Source organism: Geotrypetes seraphini, chromosome 1, assembly GCF_902459505.1.
Source record: "Geotrypetes seraphini chromosome 1, aGeoSer1.1, whole genome shotgun sequence".
Taxonomy (NCBI): domain Eukaryota; kingdom Metazoa; phylum Chordata; class Amphibia; order Gymnophiona; family Dermophiidae; genus Geotrypetes; species Geotrypetes seraphini.
The window spans coordinates 396,622,404-396,642,717 of NC_047084.1; the positions used below are offsets into that span (position 1 = coordinate 396,622,404).

Consider the following 20,314-nt stretch of genomic DNA (forward strand, 5'->3'; position numbering starts at 1 on the left):
GGTCCTCCGTGGTGTAAAGTCCTTCTACCTCCTGTATCTTGTCCTCTAGTCGCTTGACTTCCTTCTTCAAGCTTTCCAGCTCCTGACACCGACCGCATACATACGACTGTCTCCCCGAGGGGAGGTAGTCATACATATGACAGTCAGTGCAGAACACTGGAAAGCTCATCTTCTGGTTTCCCTCTGCTTCCATAGTCATTCCTACTTTAATATAACACTTAAGACTACGTGTTCCTTGTGTGCCTGCTTCCTTCTGCGCCTTCTTCTTGTGTGTGTTGCCTTCGCTCTACCTTACTATACTTTGTTTGTGCGTTTGTTCCTTGTGAGCCTGCTTCTTTCTACACCTGCTTCTTGCCTTACTGCCTACTTCTTGTGTGTGCTGTGTTTGTTCTACCTTACCTTACTGTTGCTTGTGTGTGTTCTTCTTGCCTTACTGCCTACTTCTTGTGTGTGCTGTGTTTGTTCTACCTTACCTTACTGTTGCTTGTGTGTGTTCGTTCCTTCTGCGCCTGCTTCTTCTGTATCCTTCAGTCTTTCCCTGGTGCTCCTGGGTGTAGTAACTTGGCCCTTCTTGAGGCCCTTTGCAAAGGCGCTCTCGCTAAGGCGAGCGCCTTTGCCGCGCGCCTTCGCCGGGCACCGAACGGCTGGGCGCTGCTGGCTCCTCCCCTTTAAGGGGGAGTCCGGCGCTGCCTGTGACGCGTGGGGGGGGCGGAGCGAACTCTCGCCGCTACCCCGAGCCTGCTGTCCTCCTAACTACTTCCTTCGGTGCTCGGCACCGACGCTGCCTGCCTCCTCTCAGAGCAGTGAACAACCTTCCCATTCCTACTTATCCTTCTCTTTACCCTTTCCTTATCCCATCCTTCTCTTTATCCTCACTTATCTTTTGCCCCCTCCCTGATATAACTCCTTACTCGACCATTCATCCTCAACCTCCCATTTAATACCCATCACCCTCCTCTCTCTTTTCCTTCACCCCATCTGTACTCTTTACTCATGACATCCTCAGTTTGAAGTAATTGCACAATACTAGAAGCCATGTATCACTGTTTATGTGGTGCTGCATTCTTTGCAAAATCTTTCTTCTTAGGGTGCAGTTTCATTGTTGTCTACATATTCTATTTTTAGTTTGCGGTTACTTATTCTATAATGTGTATCTGTGTTCTTTGCGAAAAGAGACATGCATTAACTGTGCAAAATTGATTTGGACTAATCTGGCTTGTTTAGTTTTACAATGGGTGTATTGATGTTCTAGTGCTCATTGCAAAGGTTAAAATGCTGCCTTTTCCGAAGTGTGATTGTGGATTAGTACTAAAAATATTTTTGTTTCATATAGAGGGTGTTTAAAAATGATTGGCCCTGGGTGTCAAATATGCTAAGTATGCCACTGATGGCTGGACTCGGAGTTCCAGAACCTATGCTGCAGCAATCAGCGCCAATGGTTATCACAGATGCACAGCATGCAACAGTAGAGGTCTGCTCAGGTCAGCTGGTGCGTACTGGGCGGCAAGCAAAGAGAGCCTTCTTTCTCCTCCAATCTTTTGCACTGCACGTAGCCGACAGCCGCCAAGGCCCAAGGAGAGAAGGAAAGATTCAAGAGGCCAGCCAGGATACGGGAGGGACTTACTGCACAGATACTGTAGATCAGGGGTGCCCACACTTTTTGGGCTTGCGAGCTACTTTTAAAATGACCAAGTCAAAATGATCTACCAACAATAAAATTTAAAAAAAAACACAACGCACACTGTACGCATAGAAAATGTTAATTATCATTCCTATTCTAGGGTTTTTCAAAGAGGTCAAAGCAGATGACTCTATGCACTATCACCTCAGTAACAACCATACAAAAATAGACAAATATACCCCCCTCCCTTTTTACTAAACCACGATAGCAGTTTTTAGCGCAGGGAGCTGCGCTGAATGCCCAGCACTGCTCTCGACGTTCATAGGCTCCCTGCGCTAAAAACCTCTATTGCGGTTTAGTAAAAGGGGACCTTAGTGTAAAATATAGACAGCAGATATAAATTCAGACACATTTTGATCACTAAATTTAAAATAAAATCATTTTTCCTACCTTGTCTGGTGATTTCATGAGTCTCTGGTTGCACTTTCTTCTTCTGACTGTGCATCCAATCTTTCTTCCCTTCTTTTAGCCTGTATGCTTCCTCTCCTCCAGACCTCGTTCCCTCCCCCAACTTTTCCTTCCTCTCTCCCTGCCCTTTCTTTCTCTCTGCCTCCCTTTCTTTTTTTTCTGTTTCTCTTCTTTCCTTCTGTCTCCCTGCCCTCCCCCAAGCCACTGCCATCGGGGACCAGGACCCAAACCGCCACCAATAATAGGCCCGAAAGCCGACGACGCCCCAACCTCTCCCTGCTTCGGCCGACCAGCATCGCGACCGAGCTGTTGGGGGAAATGCTGCCGGGTCCTGCCTTCGCGGAAACAGAAAGTAGGCAGGACCCGGCAGCAAGAAGAGGAAATGCTTCATTAACCTGTCTCCCGCCTTAGCCCGTAGCGAACGCTTGCTTCAGGGCTCTCAACATGTGCGTGCCGGCTTCCCTTCTCCGCCCCCCCCGGACATAACTTCCGGTTTCGGAGGGAAGAGAAGGGAAACCGGCACGCACACGTTAGAGCCACGGAGCATAAGTTCGCTACGGGCTGAAATCTCCAAGCCGGTTTTTTTTGTTTTTTTTTAATGTTCAGCAGTGGCGGCGGCAGCAGATGACAGCTGGGCGGACCGCCCAGCTAAAAGGCCCTAGAGAGAACACTGGAGAGGAAGGCTGTTCGGCCCGGTAGATCAGGACGGCAACACGAGTCTATCACGGAGCCCGGGATGGGCTCCGCGATCGACTCGCGTTGCCTTCCTGAGCTACTGGTTGATCGCGATCGACGTGTTGGGACACCCCTGCTGTAGATGCACCAGTGTTCTGCTGCCTAAGTTAGCCTGTAGTTGGGACAAAATAAAATAATGTTCTCTGTCCTAAGATTAGGGGCAACCAAAAGGAGGATATATTAGGAAGTTCCTCCCAATTGCCTGTTCCCTGGGAAAGAGAAAAAGAAAAGGCTAAGGACTGGCTGCCAGGTGCTCAAGAAATAAAATCCAATTAAATGGATGCTATGGGGCTCATAATCGAAAGAGAAAAACGTCCAAAAACTGGCCTAACTTGGCACTTGGACGAACATTGTCAAAATACATCCAAGTGCTGATAATAAAAACAGGTTTTGGATGTATTTCTAAAAGACCTAGACCTTCTTAGTGCCGCTGAATGACCATCGCTAAATGGGGCATTTCAGGAGGAGTGTCGAGGGCGAAAGTTGGGCCAGCCGAGCAAGCACGTGGGAACAGCGAGAGGGTGCTTGCAGGGTGAGAGGGCAGAGAGACTGACTTAGCATTGAGAGACGCAGGAGGCACATAGCAGCGGCGAGAGGAGCGGAGAGCATACAGAGAGGCGGAGGAAGGGGTGGAGAGCGTGCAAAGAGGCGGAGTAAGGGGCAGAGAGCATACAGTGAGGCGGAGGAGGCGGAGAAAGGGAGCGGAGAGGGGCAGAGTGCATATGGAAAGGCAGAGAGGCAGAGAAAGGGAGCGGAAAGCAGCGGAGAACACACGGGAGACGGAGGGGGCAGAGCAGGGTAGCGGAGAGGAGCACTGAACTCGCCAGGGGTAGAGGAGGAGGCGGATGGGACGCGGTGTGTCACAACCCTAGCCTGGAAGCTAAGTTTGTTCCAGATAAAGCTCCTCATAACCCAAGCCTTACCCTGAAAAGGGCTAACCAGTGAGATAGGTTAAGCTCAGACAGACAAATAGGGTCTGAGTTCCAATTAAACCATCATGTTACAGAACCCTGGGGAGGGGAAGATGAGTGGCAGAACAGCCTGGAGCAGCAGGAGGTGCCTTATAAAAAGGGACAGCCTAAGAGGCAGGCTCAAAGCTCAGGTAATGCACAGCTGCTGGGTCTAATTAAAGCCCAAAGGAAAACCCAGCAGAGGCAACAAGCTGCCCTTCCCCCTTTCATGTCAGGGCGTGGTCAGCTGAACGCTTTAGAAGCTGAACTGAGAAAGGCTAAGTCAGTCTACCCTGGGCCAGCCCAGGAAGGAGGCTCACAGGACTGCGCTCCTGAGTCCACACAAAGCCAGGACATTGAAATGTCCCTGAAGCCAGCCAGACAGCTAGCCCGGATGTCACGGAGTTTATGGACACTGCAATGGAACCGGAAGAAATATTCATGGATGAAAGCTAAGTGAAATTGCTTGACCTTTTTTTTTTTTTGTATGCTTTGAATCATGAAGTTTTCTTTTTGAACTGTCTGGAAGCACAAGTCTGGGACCAAATGAGCTGGGCTAGGCTCACCGCTGCAGGGTTGCCTGATTTTTGGGACATTGAATGTAGTGTGGTTTTTTCTTGGCATTTTTACCTTTTGCCTTTTTTGTTGCTGTTTGCTTGGGACTTGATTGCTGAAGGTGTGAAGGGATAGTATTGGGGAGAATCCACTCAAGATCCTCGGGTTGGGATTGTGGGGCCAATTGTGGCAAGTTTATTTAAAGTGGATTCAGCTACTCCCTTTCCCCACCAGCCTGTTAGGTTGGTTGGGCAAGGCCTGTTACAAGCCAGGCCTGGACCACACATTCTACAAGTGTTTAAACAGCACCTTGAATGACTCTGATAAAGCTGGCAAGTTTTGGTAGCCTTATTTTTGCCCTTCTTAGACTGTGGGACTGATAGGGCAGTGCTACTATGAACTATTTGATCACTTACCTGCTTGTACCTGCAAGGAAGGTGTGGGCTATGTTTTAGAAGCCCGGATTTTATGTTCATGTTTTCTTTTGGAGTTCAAAGACTTAACTCTGGCAAAGTGCTACTTAAGCAATAAAGTGAGACTCAAGTTTGATAAAACTTTATTGTTCCTGACAAACTGTTTTTGTTCCTTTATTCTACTGATAAGTACCAGCAGGACCTCCAACTTCTTCTGGAGGCAAGTCGAGGTCGGTCGTTGCTGAGCGTTGACCAGGGGCCAGCGTTAAACCCGGCACCGGCACGCTCACAGGTGGTAACTCCGCCCACCCCCCGACGTCACAACCGATCTCCCCCCATAAAAGGGGTCGAGCCAACAAGGTGTCCTCAGCGCTAGGCCAGCCGAGCAAGCACGTGGGAGCAGCGAGAGGGTGCTTGCAGGGTGAGAGGGCAGAGAGGCTGACTTAGCATTGAGAGACACAGGAGGCACATAGCAGCGGCGAGAGGAGCGGAGAGCATACAAAGGGGCGGAGAGCGTGCAGAGAGGCAAAGCATATAGTGAGGTGGAGGAGGCGGAGAAAGGGAGCGAAGAGGAGCAGAGTGCATACGGAGAGGCGGAGAGGCAGAGAAAGGGAGAGGAAAGCAGCAGAGAACACACGGGAGACGGAGGGGGCAGAGCAGGGGAGCGGAGAGGAGCACTGAACTCGCCAGGGGCAGAGGAGGAGGCGGACGGGATGCAATGGTAACTCCGCCCACCCCCCGACATCACAGCCGATCTCCCCCCATAAAAGGGGTCGAGCCAACGGCGCACGGCCATTTGGCGCGCGGCGAAGGCGAGTGGCAAAGGCGCTCGCCTTAGCGAGAGCGCCTTTGCGAAGGGCCTCAAGAAGGGCATCAAGTAAGGGCTATCAACTTTAGCCGGTCTCTTAACCTCTACAACTAGCCAATTACATTACATTACATTAATGACTTCTATTCTGCCTGTACTTTGCAGTTCTAAGCGGATTACATCAAAAAGATAACTGGACATTTCCAGGAAGAGGAATACAATTAAAGACGTTGGGCCTAATACATCAAAACGATAGCTGGACGTTTTCAGGAAGAGGAATACAATTAAAGACATTAGGTCTAAATCAATTTTGAAGGGAGGATACTAAGAGGGGGAGAGAGGGGGAAAAAAGGGGTTAGGAAATTAGGATGAATTTCTTGAATAGTATTGTTTTGATTTATTTTCGGAAAGTTTTGAGGTCAGTTGAAGCTGTCAGTAGGCTGTTAGCTGCATGTGTTGCTAGTAAGTTGTCGTACATCTTTTTGCGCTTAGTTCCTTTAAAAGGGGGGTAGGAGAAAGGGGACTGGGTTCTCCTCTGTCTGGAAGAGAGGTTCCTATTTAGGCGGTTGTTTAGGTGGGAGGGTGCCGTTCCGTTTAATGTTTTGAATAGTATGCAATATAGTTTGAATTGGATGCGGGCTTGTATTGGAAGCCAGTGTGAATCTAGGAAGGCGTTGGTGATGTGGTCAAATTTTCCAAGGAAATAAATCAATCTGAGGGCAGTGTTCTGGACGGTCTGTAGTTGTTTTATTAAGTAGGTGGGACAAGGAAGGTAGAGGATATTGCAATAGTCCATTAGACTTAGGACTAGGGATTGGACTATGAGTCTGTATTGTTCTTTGTCGAAGAATTTTCTAATTTTGCGAAGGTTGCGCATGGTAAAGAATGCTTTTTGTGTGATTTTGTTGATTTGTACCTGAAGAGTGCAACATCTGTCTACTGTTACTCCAAGGAATTTGAGAGCGGGCTGTATAGGATATTTGGTGGTTTTTATTTCTAGTTCAGTTATAGAAGGGGTTTTGTCCTTTTCAAGCAGTAGAAATTTAGTTTTGTCTGGGTTGAGCTTCAGTTTGTGTTCTGTCATCCATTTTTCCACTGTTTCTAGAGTTTTTACCAGGTTATCTGTTCTAGTGGGGTCTTGTGAGTCAAAGGGGAGGAGTATGGTTATATCGTCTGCATAGCTGAATGAGCTTACTTCGAGTTTGTCTAACAGGGTACCAAGGGAGGAAATGAAAAGATTGAAGAGCATGGGTGACAGTGGTGAACCTTGAGGTACTCCGCAGGGATTGGTCCAGGGTTCCGATATAAGATCCTTTGTTTTTACTCTGTATGTTCTTGTTTTGAGGAATCCTTGGAACCAGTTGTATACTCCGCCTGAGATCCCTATTGCTTCTAATATCTGAAGAAGTATAGTGTGGTCAACCAGGTCAAATGCGGCGGAGAGGTCAAGTTGAATTATCAACATCCTCCTTCCTTTGCTAAGGTGCTGTCGGGCTATATCTAGAAGGGAAACTAGCAGTGTCTCAGTGCTGTGGTTGGATCTGAACCCTGATTGAGTTGGGTGGAGTAGGTTGTGGTCTTCAAGGTAGTTGGTGAGGTATTGGGCAACCAGACCTTCTATTAGTTTAACATATAATGGAATTGAGGCGATGGGTCGGTAGTTGGAGGGGGTGTCTATTGGTCCTTTGTGATCTTTCAGTATTGGGGTGATTATGATTTCTCCTAGATCTTGTGGGAATTGTCCTTCTGTGAGCGTTGTTTGGATCCATTGCAAGAGGCAAGCTCTAAATTTGGGGGAGGCATTTGTTAGTAAATATGAGGGGCAATTATTCAGGTCGCATGACGCTCGACTATATTTATTGTAGAGTCGGTTCAAGTCCCACCATTGCACCTTTGTAAAGTTGGACCAGTCTCTGTCAGCTGCAATTGCTTCACCTGTTGTAGGGTTTATTATGATCTCGTCTAGGAGGGTCGGTGAATTGTTGAAGGAGGCTCTGATAGTGGCGATCTTGTTCTTGAAGTGGTCCGCTAGTTGTACTAAAGGAGTTCAAGTAGCCCAAGCGGGAATACCCCCACAGGGTACACACATTTCCGAGTCTGGGATAGGAGCACCCTGTAATTCTGGGTCTGGGGAGTCCGGGACAGGTACACGCTGTAGCTCTGGGTTTAGGGAGAGTAAGAGACATGCAAATAATGCTAAAGGTGTCCTAGTTGCTAAAGCGGGAAGGTCCCCACTGAGACGCAACATACACACAGCAAGGAGGGCTATGTACGTCAACGCCCACAGTCTGGGAAACAAGATCCTAGAATTGGAAACAGAAATGAGAAATGCCGACCTGGATGTGGTGGCGATATCTGAGACCTGGCTCACGGACTCCCACAGGTGGGACATGGTCATACCGCGTTACAACTTGCTTCCCGGGACAGGGAGGGCAAAATGGGAGGAGGTGTAGCATTATATAATAAAGATGACATTAAGGTCACCAGAATCACAGATGTACAGTACACTGGGGAATCCCTTTGGGTAAATTTGGCCAGAGGGAAGGACAAATGCCTGTATCTTGGCATAGTACAGACCCCCAAGACAACAGGATGACCTAGATATGGAATTAATCGGAGATAATAGAAAATATCACTTTGCGTGGGGACACAGTATTGTTAGGTGACTTCAACATGCCTGATGTGGATTGAGTCACACTTTCCTCTGCTTCCGGCAGCAGCAGGAAGCTATTAAACTCCTTGAAAGGAGCAAGACTCAGGCAACTAGTGTTGGAACCAACAAGGGATCAGGCAATACTCGACCTGATACTTACCAATGGAGAAAGTGTCAAAGAGATCTCGGTGGGCGAAACATTGGCCTCCAGTGACCACAACATGGTATGGTTCAATCTCAGGAAAGGTTTCACTAAATCTACCACACTGACCAAGGACACAAACTTCCAAGACATGGGAGACTTCGTTCACCAGGCGCTACAAAGCCAAGCAGAAACTGATAACATGGAAGAAATGTGGTCAACTTTGAAAGCCACCATTCAGGAAGCAACAAACCGCTATGTTAAATCAGTAAGTAAACAGAGTAGGAACAATAAGCCACAGTGGTTCTCTGCAGAAATCTCTGACCTCATCAAGGAGAAGAAAAAAGCTTTCATCTCTTACAAACATTCAGGGAAACAGGACTCTAGGGAAGTCTATCTGGCCAAGTCAAAAGCCTTCAAAACAGCAGTTAGGGAGGCCAAATTCCGCATGGAGGAGTCTCTAGCAAAGAACATCTAGAAAGGAGATAAATCCTTCTTCAGGTATATCAGTGATAGAAATAAGAACTCAGGCGGGATAGTACGTCTCAGAAAACCAGATGGTGACTATGTAGAAACGGACTCAGAAAAAGCTCAACTGTTAAATGAATACTTCTGCTCAGTCTTCACCCGCGAGGCGCCGGGACTCGGCCCTCAGCTACAAACAACGGTTGAATCAGTTGACCCGTTTAGTAATTTCAAGTTTACACCCAGTAGTGTCTACTGCGAGCTGTCAAAGCTCAAGGTTAACAAGGCAATGGGGCCTGACAACCTACACCTCAGGGTGCTCAGGGAGTTGTGTGATGTCTTGGCGGAACCGCTATCCGCCCTCTTCAATCTCTCCCATAGTACAGGTAACGTACCGATGGACTGGAAGACAGCTAACGTCATTCCACTCCACAAGAAAGGCTCCAAGATGGAGACAGCAAACTACAGACCAGTGAGTCTCACATCAATAGTGAGCAAACTAATGGAAACTCTAATCAAACGTCAATTGGATACGATCATGAACGAGGAGAATCTACGGGATCCCCGACAACATGGATTTACTAAGGGGAGATCCTGCCAATCCAACCTGATTAGCTTCTTTGAGTGGGTGACGAGGAAGCTGGATGTTGGGGAGTCCCTGGACATTGTTTACCTGGACTTCAGCAAAGCATTCGATAGCGTACCACACCGCAGGTTGCTGAGCAAGATAAGTTCTATGGGATTGGGCGACACATTGACAAAATGGATTGTGAACTAGCTTGGAGGTAGGCTTCAGAGGGTAGTGGTAAACAGCACCCCCTCTGAAATGACGGAGGTGATCAGTGGAGTGCCTCAGGGCTCCGTCCTGGGCCCGATCCTGTTCAACATCTATATAAGAGACTTGGCGGAAGGCCTCCGAGGTAAAATAACATTATTCGCCGATGACACCAAACTAAGCAATATAGTGGGCAAAAGCAACATGATGCACGACCTACTTCTACTGGAGCGCTGGTCTAGGTCCTGGCAACTCAGCTTCAATGCCAAAGTCATGCACCTGGGCAGTCAAAATCCATGCAGGACTTGCACCCTTAATGGCAAGATCCTAACAAGAACTGAAGCAGAACGAGATTTAGGGGTGATCACCAGTAAAGACATGAAGACTGCCAATCAAGTGGAGCAAGCTTCCTCCAAAGCAAGGCAAATCATAGGTTGCATACGCAGGAGTTTCGTCAGCCGTAAACCTGAAGTCATTATGCCATGGTGAGACCTCACCTAGAATACTGTGTGCAATTCTGGAGGCCACTTTACTGTAAGGATGTGCTGAGGCTAGAGTCGGTTCAGAGAATAGCCACCCGGATGGTCTCAGGACTCAAAGACCTCCCGTACGAGGAGCGGCTAGAGAAGTTACAGCTCTACTCACTCGAGGAACGCAGAGAGAGGGGAGACATGATCGAGACGTTCAAGTATCTCACGGGCCGCATCGAGGTCGAAGAAGATATCTTCTTTTTCAAGGGTCCCACGGCAACAAGGGGGGCATCCGTGGAAAATCAAGGGCGGGAAACTGCACGGTGACACCAGGAAATTCTTTTTCACTGAAAGGGTGGTTGATCGCTGGAATAGTCTTCCACTTCAGGTCATTGAGGCCAGCAGCATGCCTGATTTTAAGGCCAAATGGGATAGGCATGTGGGGGAGGGTCATTGAGGCAGACTAGATGGGCCGTGGCCTTTATCTGCCATCTATTTCTATGTTTTTATGGGGCGTGGGCCAGCTTAGACTTAGTCATACTGCATGTATAACCGAAAGTTATATAGCTCAGGATCGACAGAACTTGGACGTTGTGACTTAGACCATTTAAAACATGGTCTAAGTCACAAAAACCCACCTAAAGTCACCAGATAAGCACTGCAAACACATAATACAGACTCCCACACACTACCCCAGTGATCACCGACCCCCCAACCCCATAAAAATCATAATCACACCTTTAAAATTCAGCCTCCAGACCAGGCATAGGAAAGTCTAGTTGTCCTGCACAGAGATGTCTTAAGCTGTCTTGGGAGTGGGTTAGGGACCCATTGAGAGGGGGACCCATACCCATAAGCCCCTGTAATCCCTGCATTGATACTGAAACATGTGCACTCCCCTATACACCCCCAATACCCTTTTGTACTGGCATATAAGTGGCTCCTGCAGCCATAAGGGCTATTAAAGTGGTAGATAGGTGGGTCTAGGGCAGTGGTCTCAAACTCAAACCCTTTGCAGGGCCACATTTTGGATTTGTAGGTACTTGGAGGGCCTCAGAAAAAAAGAAATTCCTGAAACAGCCCTAACTTCAAACTTCCCCCCTCCCTTTTCCCGTCACACAGAAACTACATAACCTACTCTTTACCTCTCTAGAAAAGACAAATGTTCTTCCATTGTAACCCTCCATTTTTTATCTCTTTTGTAATCTGCATTGAACTGCAAGGTAATGGCGGAATAGAAATCTCTAATGTAAGGTAATTAAAGAAATGAGGTAAAACTCTTTATAGTTTATAAATCTTTCCTTTTGGCTAAGTCTTAATAATAATATTGTAATTTATAGCTAAAGAGACATATGATCAAGAAACTGTTTTACTTTTGTGATTATGATAAACATACTGAGGGCCTCAAAACAGTACCTGGCGGGCCGCATGTGGCCCCCGGGCCGCGAGTTTGAGACCACTGGTCTGGGGATTCTGGAGGTGGTTTGGGGGGGCTCACAATGACCTATAAGGGAGATGTAGTGAGATGAAGACATGGCACCCTTTTTTGTGAAGTTCACATAAGTGCCCTGTAAGGTACCCCACTATTTAGGTGCCATGTCTGGGTGTTCAGTCCATCACTTTGCAGACCCCTCCCACATCCAATAGGGCTTGTTCTAGGCGCTTTTGACTTGGATGAAAAGTTGGACGAAAATGTGGTATAAAGATGGACGATTTAGCGGCTTGGATGATCAGATCAGCAGGACATATAGTTAGACGATTTTCAAAATGAAAAAAAATTTGGACGTATTTTTCAAAAATGTGTCCTAAGCTCTTTTTTACTTTGGACGACTTGCGACTTGAACAAAAAAGGACTTAGACGTTCCTTTCGATTATGCTCCTCTATGGATTTAAGATAAGTGGAGGATTTTTTTTTTGGGGGGGGGGCAGGGTAGGGTTGACAATCTAACTTATGCTCTGCATGTGTCACTGAGCCCTCTGGGTCTGTTTGCTATGTGACCGTTTGCTGAATGTTTTTAAAAAGTTAGGAGGGAGAGGTACTGAACCTGACTATGGCGGGTTTTTTGTATTATACTAGCACGAGTGGCAAAAAATGCGCTATATTTAAAGTGCAATAACTCATACTTAGATGTTACTCATGTACTTTTTGATCTGCTCTTGCTCTGCTCAAATCTCACCCATATGTATGCTCATTGGTAAAGTATGCTCCATTAAAACATGACTTCAATAAATCCACCAATGCACAACTTATATACTTCCAGGGAGCTTTAATTTTCAAACAATATCTCCACCTGATAGTACAGTTTTCTATCAGCTGTCTTGCATCCCTTCACTCTTTTAACTGTTTTTTGGGACCCTCAGCACCACCACTCAGAGCTCAATTCGATTTCATTGCTCTAAGCTTTACGTGCCAGCTCCTCATCGGTTCCCTTAATTTAATTATAATCTCATACGATTAAATATTTGCTTTTGCTATATTCTATTCTTTATAAATTTTTAAGTGTGTACTTAGCTTTCAACTTGTGGTCTTGTTCCATTAAAACATGATGCATATTTTTCACTAATTAGGATTCTACATATAAGAGATTATTTAAATTGAAAACCATTAAGGTATAGATGGAAGACTGAGAAGAATCAATGGAGCAGAAAATTAAGGATGTAAAAAAACTGGGGCCGGTAGAACAGGAGGGGGGAGAGAGAAGGGTAAAATCTAGCTATGAACGAACAAAGAGGCATATAAATAGGATAAAAGCAATTGATCAACGTCAGAGACAGAGGATAGGAATGTTCATTCATTTCACATGAAGGGTAAAGTGTGACAGAAAAGTTGGTATTTTTAGTTTATATACTTTAAATGAACTGAAAAGACATGCTTCCTGACTTATCCATTCATTTTTTTTAGAAATAGCATAACTGCACTTGTGTTTGTCTAGTGTGAAACTCTTCAGGAAGCAAACCATGGCTTTTGGGAATGGAGACTAGAGACTGGCAGCTGAAGCCACAGGAGCACATAGGCCTTGATTCTATAAACAGCATCTAAAACATAGGTGCTGAGGAACGCAATGCTTATCGCCTGTCAGTCTTAAGTTAGGCACTATTTATAGAATTGCGCCTAGTGGTGCCTAAACTAGACTTAGGTGCTGGTAGGTGTCCTAATCTTAGGCGTTTCCTATTTATGCCAGGGAAATTTTGGCCTACATACGGGCACCTAAGTTCAGTTTAGGTTTCTACATGCAAAAAACACCTAAGATCCATCCACGATCTGCCCCTAACCATGCCCACTTTCTGGTAGGTACCTTAGGTGTCTTTTATACAAACAGGTCCATAGGACCTATTTATTGATTATGCAGATTATTTATTGATTAACTCATGTTAGTAAATGAGGCTTTTTAAAGAGGGAAATACCTACTGCACATGAATAAAACTCACCAATGAAAATGGATGACCTAAGCTTTTTAAATCTTATATTTATATATGAACCTTCATGTTATAATCAGATTGTTTTCTTTCTTTTTTTTCCTAGTTGGAAAGTGCAGAGTTGTATGTTCGCCTTGTTAATGCAAGAGATGCAGATGTTCAAAGCACTATGCCCATTGAACCTAACAATGCTGTGTTCTACAAGTACCCTCCTTTGGTAGGTTACTACTAGTATATTTCACCAAGATAACAGTCTCTGTAATGTAAGTTAGTGGTCACCAAATAAAATCTAACCCTATGTGTTCTGCCAGAGAACTATAAAGTATTCTTATAATATACAGTATAAAGGGCCTGGCTACCTGCCATAGGTGGAAACGATCGTGGATATTCAGTGTTGGAGATAGACTATCCAGGGAAAAATTCAGCAGCTCACACTTAGTCAGCCAATCCAATTTTCATCAGCAAGCCACCTAAGGTTAAGGTGGCTATCTCCTGCTGAATATTGGGATTTAGCCAGCCAAGAGGTGTTCCCAGCTGTCTAAGTCCCGCTGAATATTAGGGGGACAGCTCAGCCTCACACGCTATCATTCCCTGCTTAGGATGTCCAAACTGGAACTAGATGAACCATTTTAATTAAAATCTGAATCCTCCCTTTCCTTCACTCCTGTTACTTGCTGCTGTACTTGGATAAAAGTAGACTTTTGAGGCAGGTCCATGTTTGTCAATCTGTGAGATACATAGTCCTCATCTTGTCCTCTCAAAATCTTCATTTCATTTCTAAACAGAAAGAATGCAAAGAAAAGGAAGATCCTCAAAATGAGGAGCATATTTTCTTTCTATAGTCCCCAAAGGCTTCACTATTCACTTGAGGCCTCTGTTTTCTCTCCCTCCCAGTGGCGTAGTAAGGGGGAGGGGGGCAGAGCACCCGGGGTGCCGTCTTGGTGGGAGCGTCTGCACCTAAATGCCTCCCTCCCCAAGTTCACGCCCTCTCCCCCCATACCTCTTTAAAATCTTTTCCAGTGCGAGCAACTACTCTTATTATCTCCACCACTAGTTTGGAGAACCATATCAGTTTCCTTTTTCTCTTATTTTTATTTATTTTCTTCACACACAAGTCAGTAGCCATTTTGTATTGCTCCTTTCAGCTTAAACTACTGTTTTACCACTTCTCTTATGTCCTCTCATCCTAACAGCTCTTTCTTCAGGTACTCTTCCATTGTACTAAAAATCCATACGTTTGAAATCTAGGACTTTGAGTTTTGTGTGACCACCCTCCACTTTAGCTGTTATATCAAACCAAGCTGTTTGATCGCTACTTCCCAAGTGGGCACCCACTCAAACATTAGAGATGTTCTCCCCATTTGTGAGGATCAGATCCAGTATCGCTTTATCCCTCATGGGTTCTGTCACCATTTGTCTGAGCAGAGTCTTTTGAAAGGCATCCATAATTTCCCTACTGATTCCGCAAATAGAACTTTCCAGTCTGCATCCAGCAGATTGAAATCACCCAATAGCAGCACCTCCTCTTTCTTTCCGAATTTTTGGATATTAGCAATCACATCTTTATCAATTTGCTACAATTGAGTTGGAGGTCTGTAGATTATACCCACGTAGATAGAAGTTCCATCTTCTTTTCAGAGCAATCCATATCGCATCTTCCTCTCCCCAGGTCCCCTGTATTTCAGTCCCTTGAATATCAATCTTTACATAGAGAGCTACTCCTCCACCTTTTTGACCATCTCTGTCCTTCCTGCAAAAATTATATCCCGGAATGTTTGCATCCCATCCATGGGAGTCACTGAACCGGCGAAGGTTGCTGGGGGGGGGAGGTGTCCAGCAGAAGGGACTGGGCATCCCTCCTGCCAGTGAAGGTTGTGGGAATTTTGCAGTGGTTCAGGTGGGATGGATTGGGCACCCCTCCTGCCGGTGATCATTGGGGGGGTAGGGGGACTGGGTTTCCTGGGCTGCTGAACTGGAAGTGGAGTAGATGAGAGCAACCCAAGGAGAGGAAAGACCAGAGCTTGAAATCCCAAAAAGTACTGGATCCATAACCACTAGGAGACGTAAGGTAGTGGTAGTGCGCGATTCCCTTCTGAAGGGTATAGAAGCATCCATCTGCAGACCAGACATGATGTCACGAGAGGTATCCCATCTACCTGGAGCCAAAATCCAAGATGTTACAGAGAGCTTGCCGAGACTCATTAAGCCTGATGACTACTATCCGATGCTGCTCATCCACATTGGCACTAACGATACTGCCAGGTACCCCTGCGAACGTGTCAAAAGTGACTTTGTGGCTCTGAGAGAGAAGGTGAAGCAGACAGATGCGCAGGTAGTATTCTCGTCCATCCTCCCTGTCGAGGGTAAAAGCCAGGACAGAGAAGCTCGCATCCTGGAGATGAATGCTTGGCTACATGGATGGTGTCGTCAAGAGCGTTTTGGCTTCCTAGACCATAGAAACAAACATAGAATATGACGGCAGAAAAGGGCCGACAGCCCAACAAGACCATGGCATGATCTTCCAAGGGCTGCTGAGCAGGGATGGTGTGCATCTATCAAAGAAGGGAAGAAGTCTTTGCCAGCAGGCTGGCTAATCTACTAAAGAGGGCTTTAAACTAGAAGTGATGGAGCAGGGTGATCAAAGCTGCCGGGTGAGTATAAGTCCTCAAGTAAGTAAATCACTTAATACCTCTACACGGATGGGAAAAGGGGGCAATATCTGGAAAGCAGTATACAGTATGCTAATACTATGCCTTGGCCATCATTCTGGATCGATGTTTTCTTCTTGTGTCTAGGTTGAAGTGAATCATGTTGTGATCATTGTTTCCCAGCGTCCCTTTTACTTGTATACCTTGTGCCGGTTCTTGTAGTCCATTTAGAATTAAGTCCAGAATTGCATTTTCTCTCGTATTTTCCATGACAAGTTGTTCCAAGAAGCAATCGCCTACAGCATCCAGGAACATGGTCTCCCTACTGCAGCCGGAGGTGCCTAGGTTCCAATCTATCTCCAGATAATTGAAGTCGCCCATGATAACTGCGTTGCCTCCCTTGCAGTTGCGTTTAATTTCATCCGTCATTTCTCCATCAGTCTCTTCGGACTGCCCTGGAGGTCGGTAGTAGATGCCGATCTTCGTCTCTGTTCCATTTTTTCCCGGTATTTTGGCCCATAGAGACTCTACCTTATTTTTTGTTTCCAGCATGTTCTCTTTGGTAGACTCAATTCCCTCTTTTATGTATAAGGGCAATACCTCCACCTTTTTGTCCTACTCTGTCTCTGCGATATAGCTTGTATCCCGGTAGCACAGTGTCCCAGACGCTTTCCTCATTCCACCATGTTTCCGTGATGCCGATGATGTCTAGGTTATCTTTTTGTGCCATAGTTTCCAATTCCCCCATCTTATACCTTAGGCACCTTATGCACTTCCGTCCCTTTCAATTATTTTCTCAGCAACCAAATATGATGAAATGACACTTCTTTATCTTGAGCTACACTGGCTCCCCTTCAAAGCATGGTGTATTTTTAAATTAGGTGCACTGATCCTTTTAATCTTCCATGGTGAACACCAGACTACATGTTGAATTTAGCCGAAATAGTACCCAAAGCCAAATAAAGCCTGATCAACAACCCTATGAGAATAAGATTCCCAAATCCTAGAGGAATCAAAAACAAAACTATTCACTCTACAACCTTCCCATACCTGGTAGCAATATGGTGGAATCTTTGCCAGCACAATTAAAGAACATCCCCTCCTACCAAAATTTTCATGAAGGCCTAAAAGCCTATCTATTTGGAAAATATCTTACTCTTCCCCCCCCCTCTCCTCCACAAACAATAGGTTACGATCACCAGAAACCAAACAAGCTGCAAATCACCTCTCCTATCTCTATAGATGACCAAGCACTCTACAAACCAGAAAAGTGACACCCATACCAGAATGCATAATATCAAGACTACAACACCAGATATAGCCAATCTTCTCTCCAAACCATATGTCCTAATCATACACCTACATGAACACAAACCAAGTTATTTTGTGTCATGAACCCCAATGAAATAATGTAATCCCTGGATATGGCCAGGCTCTTCTAAATTGTAAATCACATTGAACTCCTTCTGGGGCATATTAGCGATCCATAAATACTAATGTAATGTAATTTGAAAACCACAAGAGAGGAAGAGCAGCACAAACAAAGAAATGAAGACTTTGAGGCACTGGGAGAAGCAGGAAAACCCCAACAAATCAGGCAAGACCCCAAGAAAGTGAAAATAGCATGAACATTGTCATGAAACCCCCAAATCTGGGCATGAAGCAAAAAAGAGCCAAGAAGGGTAGTTCAGAGACAGCTATGTGGGAAAATGAAGCTATTTGAAAAGTGAATGGAAGAGTATTTCACTATCTGAATGGTCTCCTTCTTTGAAAGGAAATTTGAAATGCAGCCTACACAAGTATCTGTAATATTTCTCTGGCTAACATAGATGAGCTATTACCATAGTTGCCAGTCCCAAACAGAGCTTCTGGGCAAAGAGAATTGTAATATTTTATTCTATCTATATAATAAAATGCTAAGCACGCATGCGCACTCTTACCCCATGTTCCCTATTCCCTGATCTGTCGGGCTGTGGTTTGCAGAGTGCGCGCACTAAGGCGCATGAAAGGCGGTGCGGAGCAGCTGCTGCCAGGAGGAGAGCTTCACGGTGCGGCGCTGGCAGCGGCTGCCGGGATGAGGTCTTCGAGGTGAGGCAGCTGTCGGCTTCAGACGCATGTCACGGCAGTCGGTGCCTGCAGGCCACAGTGGCTGTTGGAGCCTGCAGGCCGCTGCGGCTTGAGGCGGCTGTGGGAGGAGGGCAATCGCGAGAGGAGGTAAGGGGTGCTGCTGGACAGGGGAAGAGGTGCTGACAACAGGGGGGGTAGAAAAAAGAAGGGAGGCGCAGGGGGGAGGGATGGACAGGGGGAGCAGGGATGGACAGGGGAAGAGGTGCTGATGGACGGGGGAAGAAAAATGAAGGGAGGCGTACTGCTGGACAGGGGGAGCAGGAAAGAGATGTTGTTGAACAGGGGAAGAGGTGCTGATGGACAGGGGGGAAGAAAAAGGAACGGAGGCCTACTGCTGGACAGGGGGAGCAGGAAAGAAGTGTTGATGGACAGGGGAAGAGGTGCTGATGGATGGGGAGAAGAAAAAGGAAGGGAGGCCTACTACTGGACAGGAGGAGCAGGAAAGAGGTGCTTCTGGACAGGGGAAGAGGTGCTGATGGACAGGGGGGAGGAAAGGAAGGGAGGCCTACTGTTGGACAGGGGGAGGTAAAACAAAGGGAGAAGGGCTGCTGCTGGATAAGGGGAGCAGTGAAGGGGAGGTAAAAGGAAGGGAGAATAGACAGGGGGAGCTGGCAAAGGGTGGTGGTGGACAGCCAAGAAAAAAGAAAGACAAAGAAAGAAAGACAGAAATACAGAAAGCGGCTAAGGAGAGAGAGAGAGAAAGAAATAAAGACAGACACACCTACATATTCTAGCACCCGTTAATGCAACGGGCTATAAGACTAGTTTCTTATATTCTGCACCACGTTCCACAGGATTCTAGATGAATTACACTGAAAGAGATGGTAATAAAAAGGAAATAACATAATAAAATCCAGTGACTAAATATATGAAATCAATAAAGTAACTTTGGTATGAAGACTCCAAAGCACAGGATGAGGGACAAACCTATGATTCATCATCTGAATGTGCATCACAGCTCATCTATACTTTGTTTATGGGTATACTCCTTCTATACCCTCAGCCTGCCCCTGCCTTGTCCAGCTGCCACCAATGTGCTATGGTATTAGGGAGATGTAGGCCTGTGTAGAATTCTGACTATTCCTGTTGTCTCTAAGATACACGATAAACCTTCAGCCCTAGCCAGATGTGGCCCTGATTATACAGGTTGAAAAGCTCCTACCTACTTAAACTGTCCTGCCTCTTAAATCCCTAAGTCTTAACAACCTTCAGAAGTTGGTCATCCAGAACAATAATTTCTTCAGGGCATCATATCATCACCTTCTGTGCTGCCTGCCTCTTTCCCCAGGATCATGATGCAGAACACCCACAAAATCTCCTGCATGGTGACTTACTAAGATGGGAATTGAAATCTATTTTCTAAGCTGAGTCCCAGCCTCTTCTCCTAGTAAGATAGCAGATCCCTCTTTACTGTAGTTTTCCTACCACTGCTACTTACAGTACAGAACAGAGTCTTCTGGAGCCTAGTATCATGCTGAACTTAGCTTGAAAGAGTGTTTAACCAGTCTGCCCTTATTTGAAAGATCTGACTTTAGCTTTCCTTTACTAATGGCATTATAATAGTGCAGTAGAGGTGACCAAATATAAAAACACAGGCTCCAAAGAAGTGTACTGCAATTAGTATGGCAAAACACAAAATCTTTATTGGTGACTAAACACAATCAAAAGAAAGACCTGAAGTGACCTTGTTTTGGCAACTTCCTGAAATTGCTATGCTTTCATATTTCATATTGCAGGCAGTGGCGTACCTAGGGTATGTGGCACCCGGGGCCCATCATTTTTTGACACCCCCCCATGTAAAAAAATATTTTTTGTAATGACCATGAAACTGAATAAATGGTCAGAATAGAAACAGGCAGTGAAAATTTTCTTATATTCCAAACATAACATAACATAAATTATGTCTGAATTGTCATGACATCAGAAGTACATATGGAGTAGTTGCAGGTGATGCTTGGGACAGTTCTGATTGTGTTAGTTCGGTTTTATGTGTTTTTTGAATAGAAGGGTTTTTATTTCTTTTTGAAGGTTTTGCAGTCTGTGGTTGATGTCAATTGGTTGTAGAGT

The 20,314-nt window shown here is 45.8% G+C and overlaps 1 protein-coding gene across 2 annotated transcripts in view; it reads left to right on the forward strand.

Moving 5' to 3' along the window:
• Positions 1 to 20,314, forward strand: part of LOC117347239 (coiled-coil domain-containing protein 17-like) — a 488,260-nt gene that overhangs the window by 422,570 nt on the left and 45,376 nt on the right. For both annotated transcript variants that reach the window (XM_033917895.1, XM_033917903.1), the window contains one exon: positions 13,579 to 13,689. In XM_033917895.1, coding sequence (XP_033773786.1) covers positions 13,579 to 13,689 — 111 coding nt within the window. The remainder of the gene's footprint in view (positions 1 to 13,578; positions 13,690 to 20,314) is intronic.